The sequence below is a fragment of the Tympanuchus pallidicinctus genome, unplaced genomic scaffold (genome assembly GCF_026119805.1).
Source record: "Tympanuchus pallidicinctus isolate F22 unplaced genomic scaffold, pur_lepc_1.0 scaffold32, whole genome shotgun sequence".
Classification (NCBI taxonomy): domain Eukaryota; kingdom Metazoa; phylum Chordata; class Aves; order Galliformes; family Phasianidae; genus Tympanuchus; species Tympanuchus pallidicinctus.
In genome coordinates, this window is record NW_026294750.1 from 4050352 (window position 1) to 4069551 (window position 19200).

General features: G+C 57.7%; 1 protein-coding gene across 2 annotated transcripts; it reads right to left on the reverse strand.

Moving 5' to 3' along the window:
* Positions 1-8: 8 nt before the first annotated feature.
* Positions 9-18009, reverse strand: KCNC4 (potassium voltage-gated channel subfamily C member 4). 2 transcript variants are annotated; one of them, XM_052698440.1, is made up of 5 exons: positions 17745-18008; positions 16132-16878; positions 10730-11666; positions 9398-9583; positions 9-968 (listed from the first exon to the last, which is right to left on the reverse strand). In XM_052698440.1, the coding sequence occupies exons 2-5, from the start codon at positions 16780-16782 to the stop codon at positions 907-909; spliced, it is 1836 nt and encodes a 611-aa protein (XP_052554400.1). In that variant the 5' UTR covers positions 16783-16878; positions 17745-18008; the 3' UTR covers positions 9-906. The 2 variants fall into 2 exon arrangements, with proteins under 2 accessions (XP_052554400.1, XP_052554399.1); XM_052698439.1 differs by lacking the exon at positions 9-968 and adding an exon at positions 4931-5640 and having other exon boundaries at positions 17745-18009.
* Between the last annotated feature and the right edge of the window lie 1191 nt (positions 18010-19200).

Genomic DNA, 19200 nt, shown 5'->3' on the forward strand with positions numbered 1-19200 from the left:
GCAGGGGGTGTGGGAGCTGACTCAGCTCACGGATGTCTTTATTTGAACTCTAGTGCAGCTGGACAGGGAGAGGCATGCGTACAGGACAGAGAAAATGGGAGTAGTATTGCCTTCATCACAGAGATATGGAACAGCATTAGAAAGACACCGACCCTTTCAGGCCAGCCGGGCTCACCCCACCTCAGCACCCGTCCCCATCCCCTATTGCTTCCCATCCCCATCCCCCCAGCCCACCCCATGATGGCGCAGCACCCCGTGTGTGGCACCCAGCGTGGAGGAGAGCCCCAGTTTGGCGATGGAGGTGCTCAGAGCGTGGATGGGGCACTGTGCAGGAGTGAGGGGTGAGCAGCTGGTGGGACTCCGGCTGGGTCACATCAGCAGGATGGCAGCGGCTGGGGCACGTGTCCGAAAGCAGGGGCAGAGGATGGGGCAGAGCACAGCGGGGCTGGCGGCAGGCAGGGAGCCCCTCACTGCCCCTCTTCAGCAAGGGACTCGGCTGCCAAACCCACTACTCCAGCCATGGGGATGGCAGCCAGAGCTTTGGGTCGCTGCATGGGGCAGGCAAAGCTCACCAGGAGAACATCCCTCGGCCTCGGGGGGGAATGCAGCCCTCAGCCTGGGGCAGAGCATCCCTCGGGTTTGGGGAGAGCAGCCCTTGGCACCGGTGACAGCACCTCCCTTGGGCAGAGCATCCCTTGGCCTTGGGGAGAGCATCCCTGCACCGTGGGGAGGGCATCTTTAGGGGAATGCATCACTCGGCCTCAGGGAGAGGATCCTTGAGCCATGGGACAGCATCCCTGGGCCTCAGGGAACGCAGCCCTTTGGGCAAACATCCCTTAGCTTCGGGGAGAGCATCCCTCGGGGCACACGTCCCTCGCTGGGGCGCTGCCTGCATCCAGCTGGGGCTCAGGAGAAGGTGACCACCTCACCCTGGGGGTAACTGGAAGAGAGGACGTCTTGGCAGGTGTCTGCAATGAAAGACAGAGGTGTTAAACGTAGCATTGGGCACCGCTTCCATCAGCTGTCTGTGGGGAAAGAGAGGGAGAGAGACACTGAGCTCCATGGGACCAACACTTCATGCAGTGCAGAAAGCGTAGTGCAAAGGGAAGCAGCTTTCTCCTGCTGTTCCATCAATAAATTGATAAAACTACTTTTTTAAATGCCTTCAAATGGGCTCAGACACCCTCAGCCAAGGTGGAGATGTGGGAAATGGGTGGAGAACCAAGGAGAAATAGACGTAGGGGTGGGAACGTGAGGAATGCCTCCACCTCAGCTCCTCCTTGGTTCTCCACCAGTACTGGAATTGAGGTTAAAGAGCAAAGAACAAAGAAGGAAATCATCATCCTCACCGCATCCTCCAGGAAAGCTGCTTGTGACCAAAGTCTCCAAACCAACCCCCAGCCAGATGTCCCAAAGCCAAGCTGAGTGCATTAATATCCTGCAGTGGTTTATTTTTCTCTCTCTCTCTCTCTTTCTCATTCGTTATCATTGAATTAATTAACATTGATTGGAGCTCTGAGTCACAACGCCGCCCATCCCCGTGTGCCAGGTTTCCAGGGGCCGTCAGGCGGGGAGACAGCTCTGATCCTCCTGATAAGCACGGGGCTGCCCTTTCCTCCCAGCAATATTGCTGCAGAACCCAGCGCTGGGCTCTCGTGGCTCCTTTCACCCCCTGCAGCTCCAAAACTTGGCTTCCCCAAAAGAAATCTCCCATCCTCTGCTCCTGCGGGTTGGGTTCTCCACGCGCACCGTCTTTTCGATGCCACGTCCCAGCCAAATGCTGAGGGATTACAGCCCATAGCTCCCAGGGCAGCGTGTCCCCAGTGATGGGCTGCTTTGGGGATCCGCCTTCATCCCCGTGCAGAAACATGGGTGAGATGCAGCTGCTGCAATCCGGGGCTGTTCCCACTTTGGAGAGCAGCTGGAAGCTCTCCGTGGGTCCCTGGGCCAGCTGGAGCATCCCCAGCAGCTCTATCGATTTCCCAGGGACACAACCCAGCTTTTAACTCCTATCTCCTCCTCCTCCTCCCTTCTCAGAGCCGTTCCATGCCTGAGCTCAGACCTGCTGCCCGCATCCCCCAGGGAGCTCCTTGGGAAGCAGCTCAGCAGCCCCGGAGAAATCAGTGTGACTACAAAGAAATCACAACAGATGAGAGTTTTGTTTAATCGCCGTCCCCAGATAAAGCCACTGCCAGAAAACTGCCCTCCTGTTTGCACCCATCCGAATCAGCCTCCCCAGCTGTGATCCGGCCCCAAAACCCCTTCGGTTTGCAGGAGGAGTTGCCAGATCCACCCCCAAAAATGCCCACTTTCCTCCTAAGGGATTTCCCCAGACAGCCCCACCTCTGCCTCCCCCTCCTGCCCCAGCACAGCTTTTGGGCAGGTCGTACCCCAGTTCTGCAGGTGGTTTTCCTGTTTCTTTTATGTTCTGGGAGGTCTGTTTGAGGCTGTGCAGGTGAAGCATCAGACCCGATCCCACGGAGAGGCCGCAATGGGCAGCGTTGGGCTGGAGCCACCAACCACCCTAGAAAGCATTTGGGTCCAACCCACAGGATGCTTTTTCCAACTCCATAGGATGCTTTTCTTCTCTCTGCTGCAACGGGGGGGAGGATTTGCAGAGGGGCAGAGGACCCCAATCCTCACCCAGCACTGCAGAGCTTGGGATGAACCTCAACCTGCTCCTCCAATCAGAGCCACTGCCCAAGCAGAGGAGCGGAGCGCCGGACTGGGAGGTGGGAGAAGGAGGCACTATTTTTAAGCTCAGATGCGTCTTATTTTGCATCTGCCTCTGCTCTCCGCATTCCTCGTCAGCATGGGCAAAGGCTACGGCTGCTTTTTTTTTATATCATTTTATTGTCATCACATAAGCACGGAGGATTTTTTCCTGGCAGTCAGGGGAAGTCAGAAACAGGCTGCTTCTGGGTAGAGCAATTACTCTCCTGACATCTTCACCTCCCGCCCCACCGCCTGACAGACCTTGCTATTTTCTCAGCTCTTTCGGGGCATCTCCTGAGAAACAGAGCAGTTGTTGCAGCAATAACAATTAATACTTTGCACGCAACCCGGGCTCCTGTCGTACCACAGGACGGCCCCCGGAGCGACAGGCAGATGAGGGTTGATGGGGGCACTGCCCCAAAACCCCCCCAGCTCCTGAGGATGAGCTGCTCGCAAAGTGCTGCCAGCTTCAGCAGACAGACAGACGGATGCAGGGACACAGAGCACAGCCTGGAGCTCTGCAGGTGGGAAGAGCATCCCTGAGCCCATCCGTGCTACGGAGCAGCGCCTGCAGCTGTGATGGGGAGGGCAGCACAGGGTGCAGTTCTCCCCGGTGCTGTGCTGGACACAGGGATGCAGCGCACGGAGCACAGCGTCCTGCTGGGACGAGGTGATCCCAGCAGCTGAGCAGGACAGGACACAGCTCTGCCTTTAGGGCTGGTGGGGCAGCAGCAAGCTCAGCCGCTGCATCCCAGCCACTGCAGCTCAACCACCGAGTTCAGCCTCTGCAGTTCAACCATCATTGCAGCTCAATTACTGCAGCTCAACCACTGAGTTCAACCTCCGCAGCTCAACCGATGCATCTCAGCCACTGCAGCTCAACTACTGCAGTTCAGTCACTGCAGCTCAACCAAAACTGCAGCTCAGCCATCACTGCAACCCCACCACTGCAGCACAGCCGTCGTTGCAGCTTGACCACTGCAGCTCAGCCATCACTGCAGTTCAATCACTGCACACTGCTGAGATTTTAAACCCCGTTTTTGGAGCAGGGCAGAGGCAGCCCGTGCTGCTCTCAATCGATCCCTTTGTCAAGAATAAATCAAACCACCTTGCTTTCTCCCGGCGCGTTTCAACTGAGCCGGAACGCGCGCTCCTCTCCAGCTCCCTAAACATAGACAAGTGGCTGGGAGGATATTTGGGGGAAGTATCGTATTCACTCGCTCTATTCTTATCCTATTCTCCAGGCAGCCAATTTTGGCCACCGTTTGTGATAAGACTCCAGGCTGCAGAGCCATTTAGCGCTCTGCTCTTCTGATCCATCGCAGCTCCTCTTATATTCTTAGCAGCAGCATTAACCCCTGCTCTCTCACCCCCAAAACCCACCGGGACCTCACCCGAAAATCCCAGCACCCCACTGCCCCCAAACTGCTATTCAGAGGAAGGCGAGGGGGGAGGGGGGAGGAAGGAGAGCGAAGATGCTGTGGGTTTTTCACCAGTTTGGTGCCTCCCACAGAAATGCCTCTGTCTCCCATTCGGGGCCCTGTTGTTTGAGAGGAGCTTTTTGCACATTAGTCATGCCTTCCACCCAGTTGCATAACGCCGAGGCTAAAAATTGCAAAGCGTGGCTCCACGTTGGCTCTAACAGGAAACCAGGGATCAACGTTGTGGTGCACCGAGGGTTTTCCACACCAAACCTGTGGCTGCTGGGGTTAATTCTCTGCTTGCAACGCTCCTCCAAACCTAAAGCCTTTCTGCACCACGCAGGGCTGCTGGCTCTGCTTGGCTTGTCCCCAACGCCAGCACCCGACCTTGAGTAAATCATTTATGATTCCGAGCCCACGGAAAGCACAGAGGGTCACCTTGTGCCTTGCATGGATTCGGGAGGGAGGGGGAAAAATCTCAGCTCCTCCTGCTCCAAACACAGAGTGCTCCGAGGGGAGGATGTGCTGAGATGCACCAGGACCTCACCCTCCCATGAGCCCCATCCCCCTCCCACCCCATGGGATGCTGTGCCCCACAGCCTGAACCCATCCCAGCAGAGCACTGCCTGCTCCTTGGGGTACCACCAGCTCTCCCATCACACCCAGCTTTCCCAGTTCTCAGCAGCAGCTTTCCCAGCTGCTCCTTTCCCCACATCTTCTCTCCCCCCACCTCCCAGCTCTTTATGGACCATCCCACCCTTTATCCCCCCTACTTGAAAGGGGCTGTTGTTGAGGTTGCAAAACCCCATCCCTCCTTGAGGCCACCCCAACTCAAACAGAGAAGCAGACACAAGCAGAGAAGCAGAGTTAGGCACAGAAAAGCACCAAACAAGAGGGGAACTGCTGCCGGGCAGGGAATAGAGATTTATTCATCCGGTTCCTCCAGAAATTGGAGGCTGTTTGAAAAGGAGCCCTAAAATGAGATGAACTCAGCCATTTCCAGCACAACGATGTGTAATTTGATGAGTCAACGCATCCTTCTTGCATTCCCAGCCCAAGTGCAAATGGGCCACGGGAAGGGACCACACACCCTCAGCCCAAAGTACTGGGGACAAGCGAGGTTTCCAGGGGATGAAAAACACCGAGCAGCCCTCCCACCCCCGTGGGGACTGTCCCAAACGCATGGACACGAGAGGATGAAGTGCATGGAGACGTCAGGGGTCCTGTCTGCAGGCATGGGAGCGGGGCTGGGCTGCAGGTTAAGGCCCGCTTCTTGGTGATGGGGACATCCTGGGCACCGCTGGGGACACAGCATCGCAGGGATGGGGGGACAGAGCGACACGGGGAGCGCGCGGCCGACACACAAAGCGGGATCCGGGCGGCATTTAGAGGATGGAGGGGACGGGGGAGCAGGGAGAGCTGTAGCGCGAGGCGAGGGGAGCCAACCCCCCCGCAGGTCCTGCCACACCATCTATGCTGTTTAGGCTCCGGGATTTTCCATAGCCTTTGTGAAGAAAAGGGACAGAGGTGAGGTTAGAGCTGCATTCAGCCCCGCGCCTGAACGCTAAGCCCCCTCCCCGAAAGATCCAGCAAGAGCAGCGCCGCTCCTTGCAGCCTCTAAGAGCCTGCTGAGCCCTTTCCCCCCCCACCCTGCACCCCACAGCCACCCCTTCTGCAGGGGGTGCCCCACAGCGTGGAGCCGTGCTGGTGGTGGGGCACTGCATCACCCCACTGCTGGGCCTGGAGTCCGAATGAGGGATGAATCCGGGCAGTTTGTGGGCTGAAGTGATTGGGGAAAGCAGTGGAATTCGAACAAATGTGGGATTTGGAAGGAGTTCTTCCCCCAGCTCTGGATTGTTAAGCAGCAAGCTGCTGCTGACACCTTTCTGTATGCAGAGGAGCAGGTAGAAATGCTCAGGATTTTCCATGAGCAATCGCACTGAAGAGCAAACATTTCCATTTCTGTACGTATGGGAGCTCTTTGCAAACTCCCCAAAAGCCAGGAACTGCTTGGGCTCAGATGGAAAAGCAACAGCCAGATGTTCTCCCAGGTCAAGAGCAACACTCCTTGGGGAAAGAACCCAACTATTTGCACTGAAAATGGGATTGATGTCCAAACAGCAGCCCTGGTTAAGAGCACACGTGAGCCCTGAGCCGTGACATTTGCCCCAGCCCTGAAGGCCACCGCGGCTTCCACCAAGGGCCAGCTTTGCTAATTGCCACCAGCGCACTCCGTTTGAGGAGCTGCTCTCCCAGCAAGCCATGCAGATGCTAACTGAGGTCACCAGGATTGCTTTCAAAACACGCTTGTTGCCGAGGAGCAGCGCGCACCCCAGGAGCCAGCAGTGCTGTGCACCCCACGATGCAAATCCTTGTGGTGCACGTGCATGCTCACACATGCTTTGAGCCAGCAGCAGATGGGGATGGGGTAATGCAAGCAGGCAGCAGAGCCCAGCAACACGTGTGCGTTTACCAGCAGCCTGGTGCCCGCATGCTGCTTGCGCACACTCACGTCCCTGGGCAAACGTGGATTTGTCCCTGCACCCCCCCAGCCGAGCATCACCAGCAGATGCTCACACAAGCACTCAGTCCACATGCCAGGCATGGCTCTGCCCTAACAGCAAGCAGCAGAGCGAAATCAGTGCCCTGATGCACTGAGCTCTGGCAGCCGAGCTAAAGACTTGGTGCTTTGCAATGCTGGGTGCTGCTAAAGGTGGTAAATCCCATTCTCTCCATTTAATGCCATTCGCCATGCCCTCTCTAGAAGAGCTGCTCTGGTTTTTGCCTTGCTGTTCCTAGACCATCCTAACTCACCTTGCTTGCTGCTGGCCTTGTCCTGCCTCCATATCTCTGCATGAAAGCAGAGGATGTGTGCTCGGGTGCCAAGAGCCATGCCAGTATCTGTGTCCCAGCAGGACGCATTGCTGGAGGGAGATAAGGGGTCTGCAGCAACCCCCAGCAGCAGGGAGGAAGGAAAGGGACCCCGCTGGAAGCAGCCAAAGGGACACAAGACAAATGCCACCACGCAGTGTCACACCGCATTCTGGTTCCATCCGAGGGGTGGTGGGCAGGGGGGGCTTTTCTCTTGGAGCTGCCCCCAAAGAAACCAACTGTTGGCATCAGTGCCCCAACCGTAGCAGCCGCCAAGATCTGCAGCATGTTGCTGAAGCAGCCCCGTCTCCTGATTCCCACAGCTTGTACAGACATGGGTACCTGTCCCAGCATCTGACAGATGGCCATCAGCAAATCGGGCTCCGAACCAAGCTCATCTCAATTTGCAGAGCTGCCAGCGTCCCAGTACCAGAACAAACAGCCTCAGTAGGAGATAAATCAGGAAAAGGTGCTCTGCAGCTCCCAGCGCCCTCAGGCACGAACACGGGAGGATGCTCTGCCCTCTGCCCACCTCTGACCCTCTCCGCATTGGAATATGTCACCATGGAAGATGTCAGCCTGAACCAGACTCCCATCTGTCCATCCCCAATGGCACAAGTACTGAGGTTTCCCCTTCCTAAAGGGTCTCACACGTTGCTGAACGCCAGGCCACCTCCCAGCAGAGCCTTCAGGAGGGTGGGCGACTCACGTAGACACGCATTTTTAATTGCAATGAAGCACTCTGGTATCTGCAGGAAGGGCAGCAGAACCACCCAGAGATCACCGTGGTGCCCTTCTGAAGAACTCTCAGTGCCACCCCACAAGGAAAATGACAGCAGTATTAATTTCCTGGCCTCATTTCTTGGAACAAAGTGGTCTTTAAGGTCCCTTCCATCCCACCCCAAATCACGCGGTTTGGGAGCCCAGCAAGAGCTGCACTGCACCCTCAGCAGTTCAATCTTCCAGTGGCTTCAAGGGGTCCCAGCTGCAATTAATTAGGTGGGATTAGCAGCTGAAGAGCTGCCAGACCTGAGCATCTCCCAAGGATGAAGGCTTCCACCCTCCCCCCCATCCCTTCCACTGTCCTCCCCAGGGCAGAAGCAGAACCCTTCCCCTCTCTTTAGGGAGCAGCGAGGAAAGAGCCCAACTTCAGAGGAAACAGCACTTCCAGGCAAAGCACCGAGAACTTTGAGCACATATTTGTACAACGCTCTGCTGCCCAAAGATGAACGTGGCTTTTATTTTTTTTTCCCCTTCTTTTTAAGGGAGGAGGTGGTGTGGGAACACCAAAGGGAATCCTTGATTTCCCAGGAGAACGCAACCAATTTGCTCCTGCTAATATAATAACTGCCATCATCCCAAACACCAACCCACAGCTCCAGGGCTGCTGGAGCCTGGGGAGCAAAAGGCACTGGGGGGGGTGTGGGATGGATCAAAGCACCACGGCTGGGGGTCACAGCCCCTAAAATGAGACCCTTCCTCTTTGCCAAGCAACGAATTGAGGGCTTGCAAAGCACAGCATCATCCTTCACCCTGCCTGGCCCCAGCTCCCATGCGCTGGGGTGAGGGGCTGGGACTAACTGGGGTTAAGCAGTGCTGAGAAGAGAGAAGTAGGTCAGTGCTGCAGCTCTGCATCCTCCCACACCCCCTCGGATGTACAAGAGAGCAGGAAAACTGCACAACTAAAGAACAGAACCATGCCCTAAGGATCAACCCAGCAATCCAGGATGCAGGTGGATTCCATGGCTCCAGGCGGGCAGAGGATGCAAAGGGACCCAACTGAAGAAGTCTGCCTCTTTGTCACTGGAAGAAGAGCTCTGTGTTTTCCTGGCTGGTCTCCCCCACAGTTTTCTCCCAACACTTCCCAAAGCTCACTTTCTAAACCCAGAGGAGACAGCCTTCCTGGCAACCCCGTGCTTTTGGCAAGGCAGCAGTTGACACAGCACGATTCCCCACGCTCAAAGCCACCAAAAGGCATCAGAGGAGGAGAGAGAAGGGACAGAGAAAAGACCACAGACTCTTTTTCCCTGCTGAAAACCTTTCGACCTGCTTCATCCACAATCTCATCACCTCCTCAGGAGAGGCACAGCACCCTGAGATGGGTGGGTGAGGGGAGCAGAGGCACAGCTGTCCCCACAGAAGGCAGCATCAGGTCCCAGATCTCAAACGGTGGCAATCAGGGGAGGAGAAAACAAGAAGGTAAGAGCTGCCACAGAGAGACACAATGGATGGAAATGAAGCAGATGGAGAGGCAGAGAGACAAGGGGACTTGGGGGCCTGGAAATGGAGGGAGCAGAGAAGAGCCAGGCAGGCAGATGAATCCCAGCCTCAAACAGATGCAGGAAGCCTTGTCCCCAACCCACGGCTCCCAGCACCAGCCCTGACTGTACCTTTTTGGATGCCTCCATCTGCTGTGCAGGAGAAGTCACCCGTGGCCAGGAGGAAGCACGTGGAGGATTTCTTGTTCTTGTCCCTGGTGCTCGAGCGTCGCATGGGCCGCTTCTCTTCGTCAGATGGGGACAGCGGCTGCTCCTCGTCTGACAGCACCACATTGGCCTCACCATTCTGCTTGGAGTCTGCAAGAAGGGCAGCAGACATCCATCAGCAGGAGGAACCTGCAAGGCAACGTGCTCAGGGTGGCCAGAAGGGGCTCAGCAGACCCCTACAATGGGATCACAGGTAGCTCAGAGCAGCTTCCAAAAATCCAGGCATATCCAAGCCAAAATACAGCTACCAGGGAAGCAGAACCACACTAAATCTTAACCCCAAGCAACAAACAACAACTCTTCCTGCTACTGAGAGCTGTATACCCTGGGTATTTGAAATCCACCTCCACAGCTGATGGGAATTTGCTCTTCCACATTCACACCATCTGCAATAGGAAGTGCTGATTTATGCCACCTGACTCTTATGCCATCTGAAAAGATGCTCTGCATGCTGAAGATCCATCCTGAGTTCCTGAATCAGTGCTGGGGTGAAGGAATGGGCTTTTGACAGCTCCTCCTGCTTCCCCCTGTGGGGTCTCCTGGGGCAGATGGGCTGTGAGGCACTTGGAAAAAATATGCTGGGTGCCCAGCATCCCCCTAGCTCAGCCCAAGTGATGCTGCCCATAGCTGGGCTGTGCAGAAACAGGGACGTCTCTTCTTCTAACTGGGAGAACACACTGGCAATGCCCCAAACTCCAGCTCAGTGCATGAGACCAAAGTACAAACGTATGGAGGCTGATTTGCTCCTGCCTGGGCAACGCTGGGCTCATTGCACAGGGAGACCACATCTCATTGGAGATGAATGGGAAAGTGAGGTCAGGCAGTACCTGTGGAGTTATCAGTTTTGGTGAAGCACAGCCTGATTGACAGCGTGAGGAAGGAAAACAAAACTGACCCTGACGAAGTGAGATGGGGATTGGGATGACGGTCTGCAAGAGTTGCTCTGTGGTCCGTAGCAGTTGGGTCTTACCTTTGTCAGGGTAAGCAGGATGTACAGCAGGCAGGGACCCCCTGAATCACACCAAGGTGGCTTGATCTGTGTTTGGAGAGCAGAACACGGCCCTTCCCCTGCACCCAGCTCCAGTGGGAGATCCACCAACACCACTCCCCGTACCCAGGTGTCCCATCCAAGACCTCAGCAACCCGCGAGCCCATGGCAGCGTATGGGAACAGAGCCACAGCCTTGGGGGCTCCCAGAGGTCTCCCCCTCCCTCTGCCCCACCTTTGGGGTCTCACCTGACCGCTTCCGCTCGGCCACCCCTTCCTCTACCGCCAAGGGGCAAGTGTCGCTCTGGGTGCTGTTGCGGGGGGAGTTCTCCTCAGATTTGCAGTAGGTGGGGGAGTCCATCGGGGCCAGACGGGGTATATGCTTTTTCTTCTTCTTTGGCAGCTTCTGCTTGGCCATGGCCAGCGAATAGTACATCCCAAAGTTATTGACAATGACGGGCACAGGCATGGCGATGGTGAGCACCCCAGCCAGCGCACAGAGAGCCCCCACCACCATGCCCGACCAGGTCTTGGGGTACATATCACCATAGCCCAGCGTCGTCATCGTGACCACGGCCCACCAGAACCCGATGGGGATGTTCTTAAAGTGAGTCGGGTCGCTCCCGCTGGAGTCAGACGTCTTGGCTCCGATCCGCTCGGCGTAATAGATCATGGTGGCAAAAATCAAGACCCCCAAAGCCAGGAAGATGATGAGGAGCAGGAATTCGTTGGTGCTGGCCCGGAGAGTGTGACCCAGCACACGGAGACCCACAAAGTGTCGGGTCAGCTTGAAGATCCGAAGGATCCGGACGAAACGAACCACTCGCAGGAAACCCAGCACATCCCGAGCAGCTTTGGAGGACAGGCCACTGAGACCTACCTCCAGGTAGAAGGGCAAGATGGCCACAAAGTCAATGATGTTGAGCATGTTCTTAACGAAGAGAAGCTTATCTGGACAGCAGATGATACGAACCAGGAACTCGAGGGTGAACCAGAGGACGCAGACCCCTTCGATGTAGGTGAGGATGGGCTCCGTCTCCACCTTGTGCGTCAGCAGGATCGTCGTGGTGTTGCCCACCACGAGGGTCTCCGTCACGTTGACGTTGATGTTGAAGGCCTCGTGTGTCTCCAGGCAGAAGGTTGTGATGGAGACCAGGATAAAGAAGAGCGAGGCAAAAGCAACTACCTGCAAATGCAGAATTACCCAAGCTGTTAGCTGAATTTCCTGGGGATGCATGGAAAGATTTGGGTCACCTGGCTGGGGAGAGCGCTGATGTTGTGGAGCACCATGATGATACCTGCAGGGCAGCCTGAGGCAAGCTGCTGGTGTCACCTGAGTTTAGTACATCTCTCCTCATCCCTGCAAGCATGTAGGAACAGCAGGGATGGGAGAAGTCCTCATCTGATAAAAATGAGGCTCAAAACATCCCGGGAGCTGTGCTGCTGCCACCCACCTCGAGACCAAGGATGGAGAATGGGGAAGTTTTGTTGTTTGGGTGTTCCTGTGTGGAGCCAGGGGTTGGACTGAGTGATCCTGGTGAGTTCCTTCCAACTTGGGATATTCTATGCTTCTACGACTCCATGATTTCATAATTTCCCATCAGTTGCCAGCAGACCTCAGAGCCTGAGGCCATCAGGGCCTTTCTCTAATGGTATGGATCGGGGAGGGTGTGCTGAGTTCCAGCTGTGGCTGGAGATGTGCTGGAGGTGACAGTGATGGGAATGAAGGCAGACCTGCCACAGCCTCTGTTTGGAGCACTGGGCGCACATGGGAGAAGGCAGCTGTGAGAGGACTAAGTCAAAGAGCAATTCAAACCAAACTCCCAACTCAGGCCATTCTATTACTCCATGAACCCAATGCGAGGTCTGGGACATGGGCAAGAACCCCTGAAAAAAGCATGAGAGCAGAAAATCCCTTCGTCTCCACCTCCACCTCCACCTCCACCTCCACCTCCACCTCCACCTCCACCTCCACCTCCATCTCCATCTCCATCTCCATCTCCATCTCCATCTCCACCTCCATCTCCACCTCCACCTCCACCTCCATCTCCATCTCCATCTCCCTCCTTCCAGGGCCGCTTTGGTTTCATGAGAGCAGATTTTGCTCCAGCGCCCTTTGCTGCTAACACAGCTGCCTGCACCAGGCAGGAATGCAATCTTCTGCTCCCACTGCATGGCTCATGGCATTGCAAACCCCCCTGCCCAGCTGCACTCTGCACCTCGAGCTGCTGGAGGCAACAGCCCGGGTCGTTGGCTGGAGTGAATCAGCAGAGGAGACAGCCCTGAGTCACGCTGGAGAAAAAAAAGCCCCAGCACTGGTGGTAATGTGAGAGCATCCTCACAGGGTGTCCCCAAGGGCAAACCCACGTGGGTCTGGCATTGAGGAAAGCATCATCCCTCCCTCCCAAAGTGAGGTGTGAAGTTTAAACAGACTCAAATCAGCGGAGAAACCTCTGGAAGACGATTCTCCCCCCAGCGATGGGTGCTGGCCCAGGGATGGGCTGAGATGCTTCCTATCCCCCAGCAGAGCCTGATGGTGAGACCCTGCACTGGCCTGAAGGAGCAGTAGGGCAATGGAATAGGACTGCTGTGTGAGCCGTGGAGGTGAGAGCTGACAGCCCCAGGAGCAACAGCATCCTCTAAAAATAGGAGTCAGGTTCACAGCCAGTGCCAAGCAGTGCCTCCCCCCCTCTCAGTCAGCAGTGCTGCTGCAGTTTTGTGTCAGCTGAAGAGCTGACCTGAGATAGCCCAGCTCTAACCTCTGTTTTGCTCCAACCTCTTTCCTTTTTTTTCTTTCCCCTAAATGTCTTTAAAATAACATAAAACCCATGTCTATACACAGCAACCACCAACACAGCACTGCGAGTCCCACTAAACGAGTTCCCCAGAACCTGCAGATGATCCCTGTGCTTGGATGCAGCTTGGCAAGGGTGATCCCAAAAAAACCATCTCCCTCCATGGGGTCTCTAGCCTGGAGGTCCCAATGGGCATGAGGTCAGTGCTGCAAAGGGGAAAAAAAGGAGGAGATAGACGTAAACAGGGTTTGGAAGCAGTGCTAAAACCACAGACAGAGCAGCTTCCAATGGGGAGCAGTGGAGATCGATGCTGAACTTGGATGGCATCTAACCAGATGCTGGGAGAGAGATGGTGGAAGGAGAGGAAGATGGAAATAGCCACGAACCAACTGACTCAGAGCCCCAGGGGCTGCTCCAGGTGTGAGGAGGAGCAAAGAACAGAGAAATTCAGCCCCTGAGACTCTTAGTCACTGCTGTCACAGGACGTAGGGGCAGCACTCCTCCCCCTGCGGCCAGGTTTGGTGAGAGCAGCCATGGGATGCGCCACATCCCCAAACCCCAACAGCCAGCACTGACCCTCTTCCAAAGAGAAGGGGGACCCCAGAATGGGGAAATGCTAAACAAATCTTGCAGCATCGCTTCCAATTTGGAGGGGGATCCATGAACTTCGCACCAGAGGAGCATCTGAGTGCCGAGTGGTGACACCAACCTGGTGACAGATCCCTGCAATAAGGGAGAGCACTGGGCAGGCTGCTGACACTTGAGTTGGGTGCACTTCAGTTGCCCCTTCTGCTGGAGCACTTCTCCCAAATACTGCAAGACCACGTTGATATCTCTGCATGGAAAATACGACCCTGCAGGAATCACGGCTGGAAGTTGGCCGTCCCCGCAGCAGTGCTGAGCTGAGCCCTTCTCTCAGAGGGCACAGAAGGAAGGGAGCAGGGAGCTCCCAGCACAGCCCAGTGCTGCTCCATCCATCCCATCAGCTCCCAGTCAGACTTTGCAGCCTGGCTCCCCCCCTGCTGCTTCTGTTTAACGGATGCCTTTCCTGCAGCAGCTCGGCACAGAACAACAAAAACCCGACCTGAGTTGCTCTGCTCCATCATTTTGGTGCTGTGGTTCTTTATCTTTAATTCTTTCGACGCTCAGATGCAATGAGCCCCCCGAGATGGGAGAGGATTGGGCACCCCTTCTGCAGCAAGGAAAGCTCTGCTGCCCCAATACTGTGTGTGTGTGTGTGCTGTTCCTGTGTCAGCTGCACAAACACCTCCTTGACAAAGTGACCCCTGCCCTCTGCATTGCTGGTGGGTGGGAAATGCCACTGGGATTTCTTACCATTGATGGGTTTTTGCACCTCTAAAGGCATCCAAAATTCATTTTGTTCCCAAATGCCCACGTCTCTGTGTGTGTGTGTGTCTGTGGCATGGGAGCGTGGATGGATGGGCCCAGATGGCCTTGGAATGGGGTGGGAAGTTGTCTGGGGTCAGTGGGCAGCACTTTGGGGGTGATCTCAGAGCACTGGGGAGGGGAGGCTCTTTGGAAGGCAGAGCCCAGGCTGTGCTGTGAGCCCAAAGAGCCCAAAGGCAGGGGTTGGGAGCATGAGCAGATGCCCACTGTGCGAGATGGGGTTGCAGATGTGTAAGGATGCCAAATACACGCTGGGACTGCACGAGGTACATGGAAGGGTTGGGGGGGAACTGGGAGATGAATGCTGAGCCACTCTGTCACATTTCAGAAGTTGTGGCAGTGCAGCAAAGCTTCCATTGACTGGAAAAGGGGAAGGGCAAAACAAAAAGAAGACGTGGGGAAGGGCTGCCAGCCAGCCTCACCTCCGTGCCCTGCAAGGTCATGGAGCAGATCCTTCTGGAAGCAATCCTAAGGCACACGGAGGACAGGAACAGCCAACACGGCCTCGCTGGGGGCAAATGGTGCCTGACATGTCAGGGGACCTCCTGCAATGTGGCTGAGACCGTGGCACTGCTGCCCAGAGCTGTGAGCATCCCATCCTTGCAGTGCACGAGGCCACAGGTGGTCCTGGGCAGCCTGAGCTGGGGGAGACCCGGCCCACTGCAGAGATTGGGCTTTTAGATCTTCGAGATCCCTTCCAAAGCAACCGTGCTGTGATCCTATGATTCTGAGAGGACTGTGTGTGTGTGAGAGCCGCAGCTGTGAGCCTGTGCTCACACGTGCTGATGGGGACCGTATGCTGAGCGTGGGCTGCACCAGTGTGGTGACAGCGAGGGGCACGGGTGCAGGGCACCAGCAGGGCTGCGTGGGGCACCTTCTGGGGCTTGAAGAAGGGTACGAGCTCCCTGGAGACAAAGGTAAGGATCCCATTTACTTCAGGACCCGATTTGGTATTTCCCTGCCCAGCATCTCCTGCCAGCACTCACACACGCCAGGGCACAGACCCATTAAGTGTTGTTTTTTTGGTATATGCACACACACACACAAGCAAGAGGAAACAGTCCTGTCTGTCCTAGAGCATCCCGAAGCTCTGCCAGGGCTCAGCCAGTCCCACACCTCTGTGACAGGCCAGGAGGTGCTCAGCAGCACCCAAGGGTGCGAAGGGGACCACCAGCCTCAGCCCATATGTGGTGCATCAGGAAGGGATGGGGAGATGATGGAAGAGGTTTCCCATGGGATGAGAGATGGCTGGGAGCACAGCACACAATGGAGCTTCCCATGGGATGGGAGGTGGTCAGGAATGGGACACCCAATGGAGCTTCCCATGGGATGGGAGGTGGTGAGGAGCACGATACGCAACGCATCCATCCCACTCTTGAAGATGGGGAGACGGAGACGTACCTGTAGCACGGCCCCAACCCCACTCACCAGCACATTTTGGGAGCTTACCCTTGCTGCCTTGGATGAATAGGGATCCTCAAAGAGCGCCCACATCCTGGGCTGCCAATTCCGACAGCAGCCACCCCCTCCGGCAGCCCCCGCTGCCCCCGGCGGCCTGTCCTCCATGCCCAGGCGTTGAAGGGCCATCTCCCTACCCCCTTCCTCTTCGGGCTCCTCTCCTCCGGCCCCTCCTCCTGGTTCAGGACTCTCAAAGATATCCAGGGCCTCTTCAGCATCGCGGTGCTGGCGGTACGTCATCCAGCAGCAGGGCTCCACGTCGGTCTCGTCGATGCCCCAGTAGGTGAGCTCCTCCTCGAAGAGGGGCCCGCAGATGTCGGCCGGGCAGTGCAGCTTGCCGGTTCGGTAGTAGTTGAGGACGTAGGAGAAGATCCCGGGGTGGCGATCGAAGAAGAACTCATTGCTTTTACCATCAAAGTCAAAATTGCTCTGGGCATCGGGGTCGGCGAGCCAGGCCAGGCGGGTGCCCGGCAAAGTCCGTAAGGTGCTTTTGTAGGTTTCGTGCCGGGTGCCCCCTACGTTGATGGTGATCTTGTCCGAGTCTTCCCCTTTGCCCATCTCTTCCTTCAGGCATGTTTTGGAAGGTGGTTTGTTCCCCGACTTGCGTCCGCGGTAGGAGGAGACACACACCGAGCTGATCATAGATTTCGGTGGACGGGAGACGCGCGCTACGCGCACCCTTCCTCCGGGCGAGGAGCCGGGGGTCGGCGGAGGCGGGCGAGGGGAGCAGCGATGGGACTGGGGAGGGCAGAACGGGGGAGGGCTCAGCCTTCGCTCCGGCCTCCGCCAGCCCCGGCGCCGGACGAGGGGAGCGGGATGGAGCCGAGCCGGACACCGCTGGCTGCCGGGGGCCGGCAGGGGAGGCTGCAACCTCCACCTCCTCCCAAGCCACCCCCCCGGATTAAATCCGCCCTCCGCCCGCAGCCAGCGCGGCCCCGGCGGGCAGCAACAAGTGGAGGCGGGTGGAGCGGGGGGAGGCTGCGGGTGGAGGGCCGGGGGGGTCCGACCGGGATGGAGGAGGCCGGGAGAGGGGAACGAAACCCGGTACCTGCAGCGCCGGTTGCCGGGGGGGCCCCGCCGCCCGCCCCTCCCGCCCCGCTCTCCCTCCGCCCCCCTCCCCCCCCCCGTTTCCCGGTGGCTGCGGTGGGTTGGGGGGGGGGGGGATGGAGGCTCTACCCCCCCCCCCCCGGGCCCTCCCGAGGCGGCTGCGGCGGTGGTAGCGGGGGGTGGGGTGGAAGCGGCCCGGGAGGGCCCTGTTGCGCTGCAGCCCGGCTCGGTTCGGGGGAGGGGGGGGGGGTTGGAAGCGGTGAGGGCTGCTCCGGTGCTCACCGGAGAATCTCCGCCGCCGTCGCCTCCCCGAGGGGTTTTATAGGGCTGGAAGCGGGCGGAGGGGTTTCAGGAGCCGGCGCCGCCCCGACGCGGGGCTGAGGACCCCCCCGCCCCAGCCCTCCCGCTATCTCCGGCCGCTGCCCTCCATCTCTCCATCCTTCCATCCCTCCCCGACACGCTCCTCCATCCCCGCATCCCTCCCTCCATCCCCCCATCACGCCCATCCGTCCGTCCCTTCCACTCCCCCCACCTCAGCCCCCCGGCTCCCAGCTCACCTCCCCGCGTGCAGCGAGGCGCTTTGGAGGGGGGGGCTCGGTGTCAGCGAGCTGTCAGCCCCGGGCACCCCAGCTCCGCTTCGCTCCGGAGGGGAAATGCAGCCCGGAGCCGCCTGCGGATCTGAAGCCAGCTCTTGGCAGAGGCTCGAGCAGATCCCATCCCTCCCTGGCTCGCAGTCCCTCAGGTCAGGAGAGAGCGACCCCGGGTGCGGGCCGGTGGCTGAGGGGGGAGCAGGGCAGCGCAGGCAGACCCGGCCCTCCTCCCCTCCCACGACCACCCCTCCCCGATCATCCCCGCTTCGCCTTCTGCGGGAAACGTCTCCCCTCCCCGGAGCTGTGTCCGCGGGTATCGCGGGGCACCGACCACCCCCTCCCCCCAAAGCCCCTCCCTGGGGGGGCTCTTCCACTCCCTTGGGGGCCGGTGAAGCTCAGCTCCATCTCCTGGCGCTGGGGAGGAGAAGAAAGGAACGAACCTGTCGCCAAGGCAAAGACCCCCAGGGACCCTGAGCTGCCTGCGCTGTTTACTCCAGCAGTGGCACTGGGGGATGCAGGTGGGGGCTTTGGGGTCATGGGTAGGGTCAGAGCCTGACACGGGCACACTGGTGGGGGTGGAGGGCTGAGATAGGGGTCAGTGGCCGAGTAACAGCATCCTCAGTGCGGACGAGTTGACCACAAATGGGGGACGTTGCCCCAATCCACCATCGTTTCCCCACTCTGCAGGGGGTCCCAACGGGGTCCCAGCTCCCATCTCACCCCTTGTCCAGCTCTGTCCCCCCAGTGCCACGCACACCCCTTTGGCTGGGGGGACACCAACACTCCATCCACCCCAAAGCCACGATGGCCATCGACACCACGCTTAAAACCTTACCCCCAAAAAGCCCAGCTCCAACTGTAGCTGCAACCCCACAGTTTCCAGGGCCGGTCCTGAGCGGGTGGAGGTTGGCACAGCTCCACACCCAAACCACCCGGGGCTGCACCAGCAGGGGAGCACGGAGCCTGAGGGAGAGCCTTGCTGGAAAAATCGAGCCTTGCATCACCGGGCAGGCAGTGCTGCTCAGTTCCTCATCAGCAGTAATGCGAGTTTGGGCAGGAGGAAGGAATGCTGAGACCTGATGCTCGTATTTTATATGGTCACTCTCATCCCCAAGAGATCACAGTGCTCCCGAGTGGGAGGGGGTGGGCAGGCAGATAGATGGGTTGGATCCAGGGAAGGAATGGAGCTTTTAGCCAACAGCACCCGCCCAAAGCTGGCGGCTCTGTAAATATGCCTTCAGATTTTTAATGTCCAGGGGAAAAGAGAGAGAAGGAGGAGGGGGGGGAAGAAAGAGGAAGAAAGAGAGAGAATAGAAAGAGCTTGATGGAGAAGCTCCTTTTTGGAACTGCAGGGAGTCGCTTCTGCAGGGACCTCCCTCGTCCTCACTGTGGGGTTGAAGGCTTCTCAGATTGTCTGGGCGAG

What these genes read in the sequence shown, in the direction of transcription:
- KCNC4 (XM_052698439.1), bottom strand. Translation starts at nt 16,782, where the DNA reads ATGATCAGCTCGGTGTGTGTCTCCTCCTACCGCGGACGCAAGTCGGGG. An exon ending in ATTCATCCAAGGCAGCAAGG is followed by an intron (nt 11,667 to 16,131) that starts GTAAGCTCCCAA and finishes CTGCATTTGCAG; the next exon opens with GTAGTTGCTTTTGCCTCGCT. An exon ending in GGCCGAGCGGAAGCGGTCAG is followed by an intron (nt 9,584 to 10,729) that starts GTGAGACCCCAA and finishes CCCTTCTTGCAG; the next exon opens with ACTCCAAGCAGAATGGTGAG.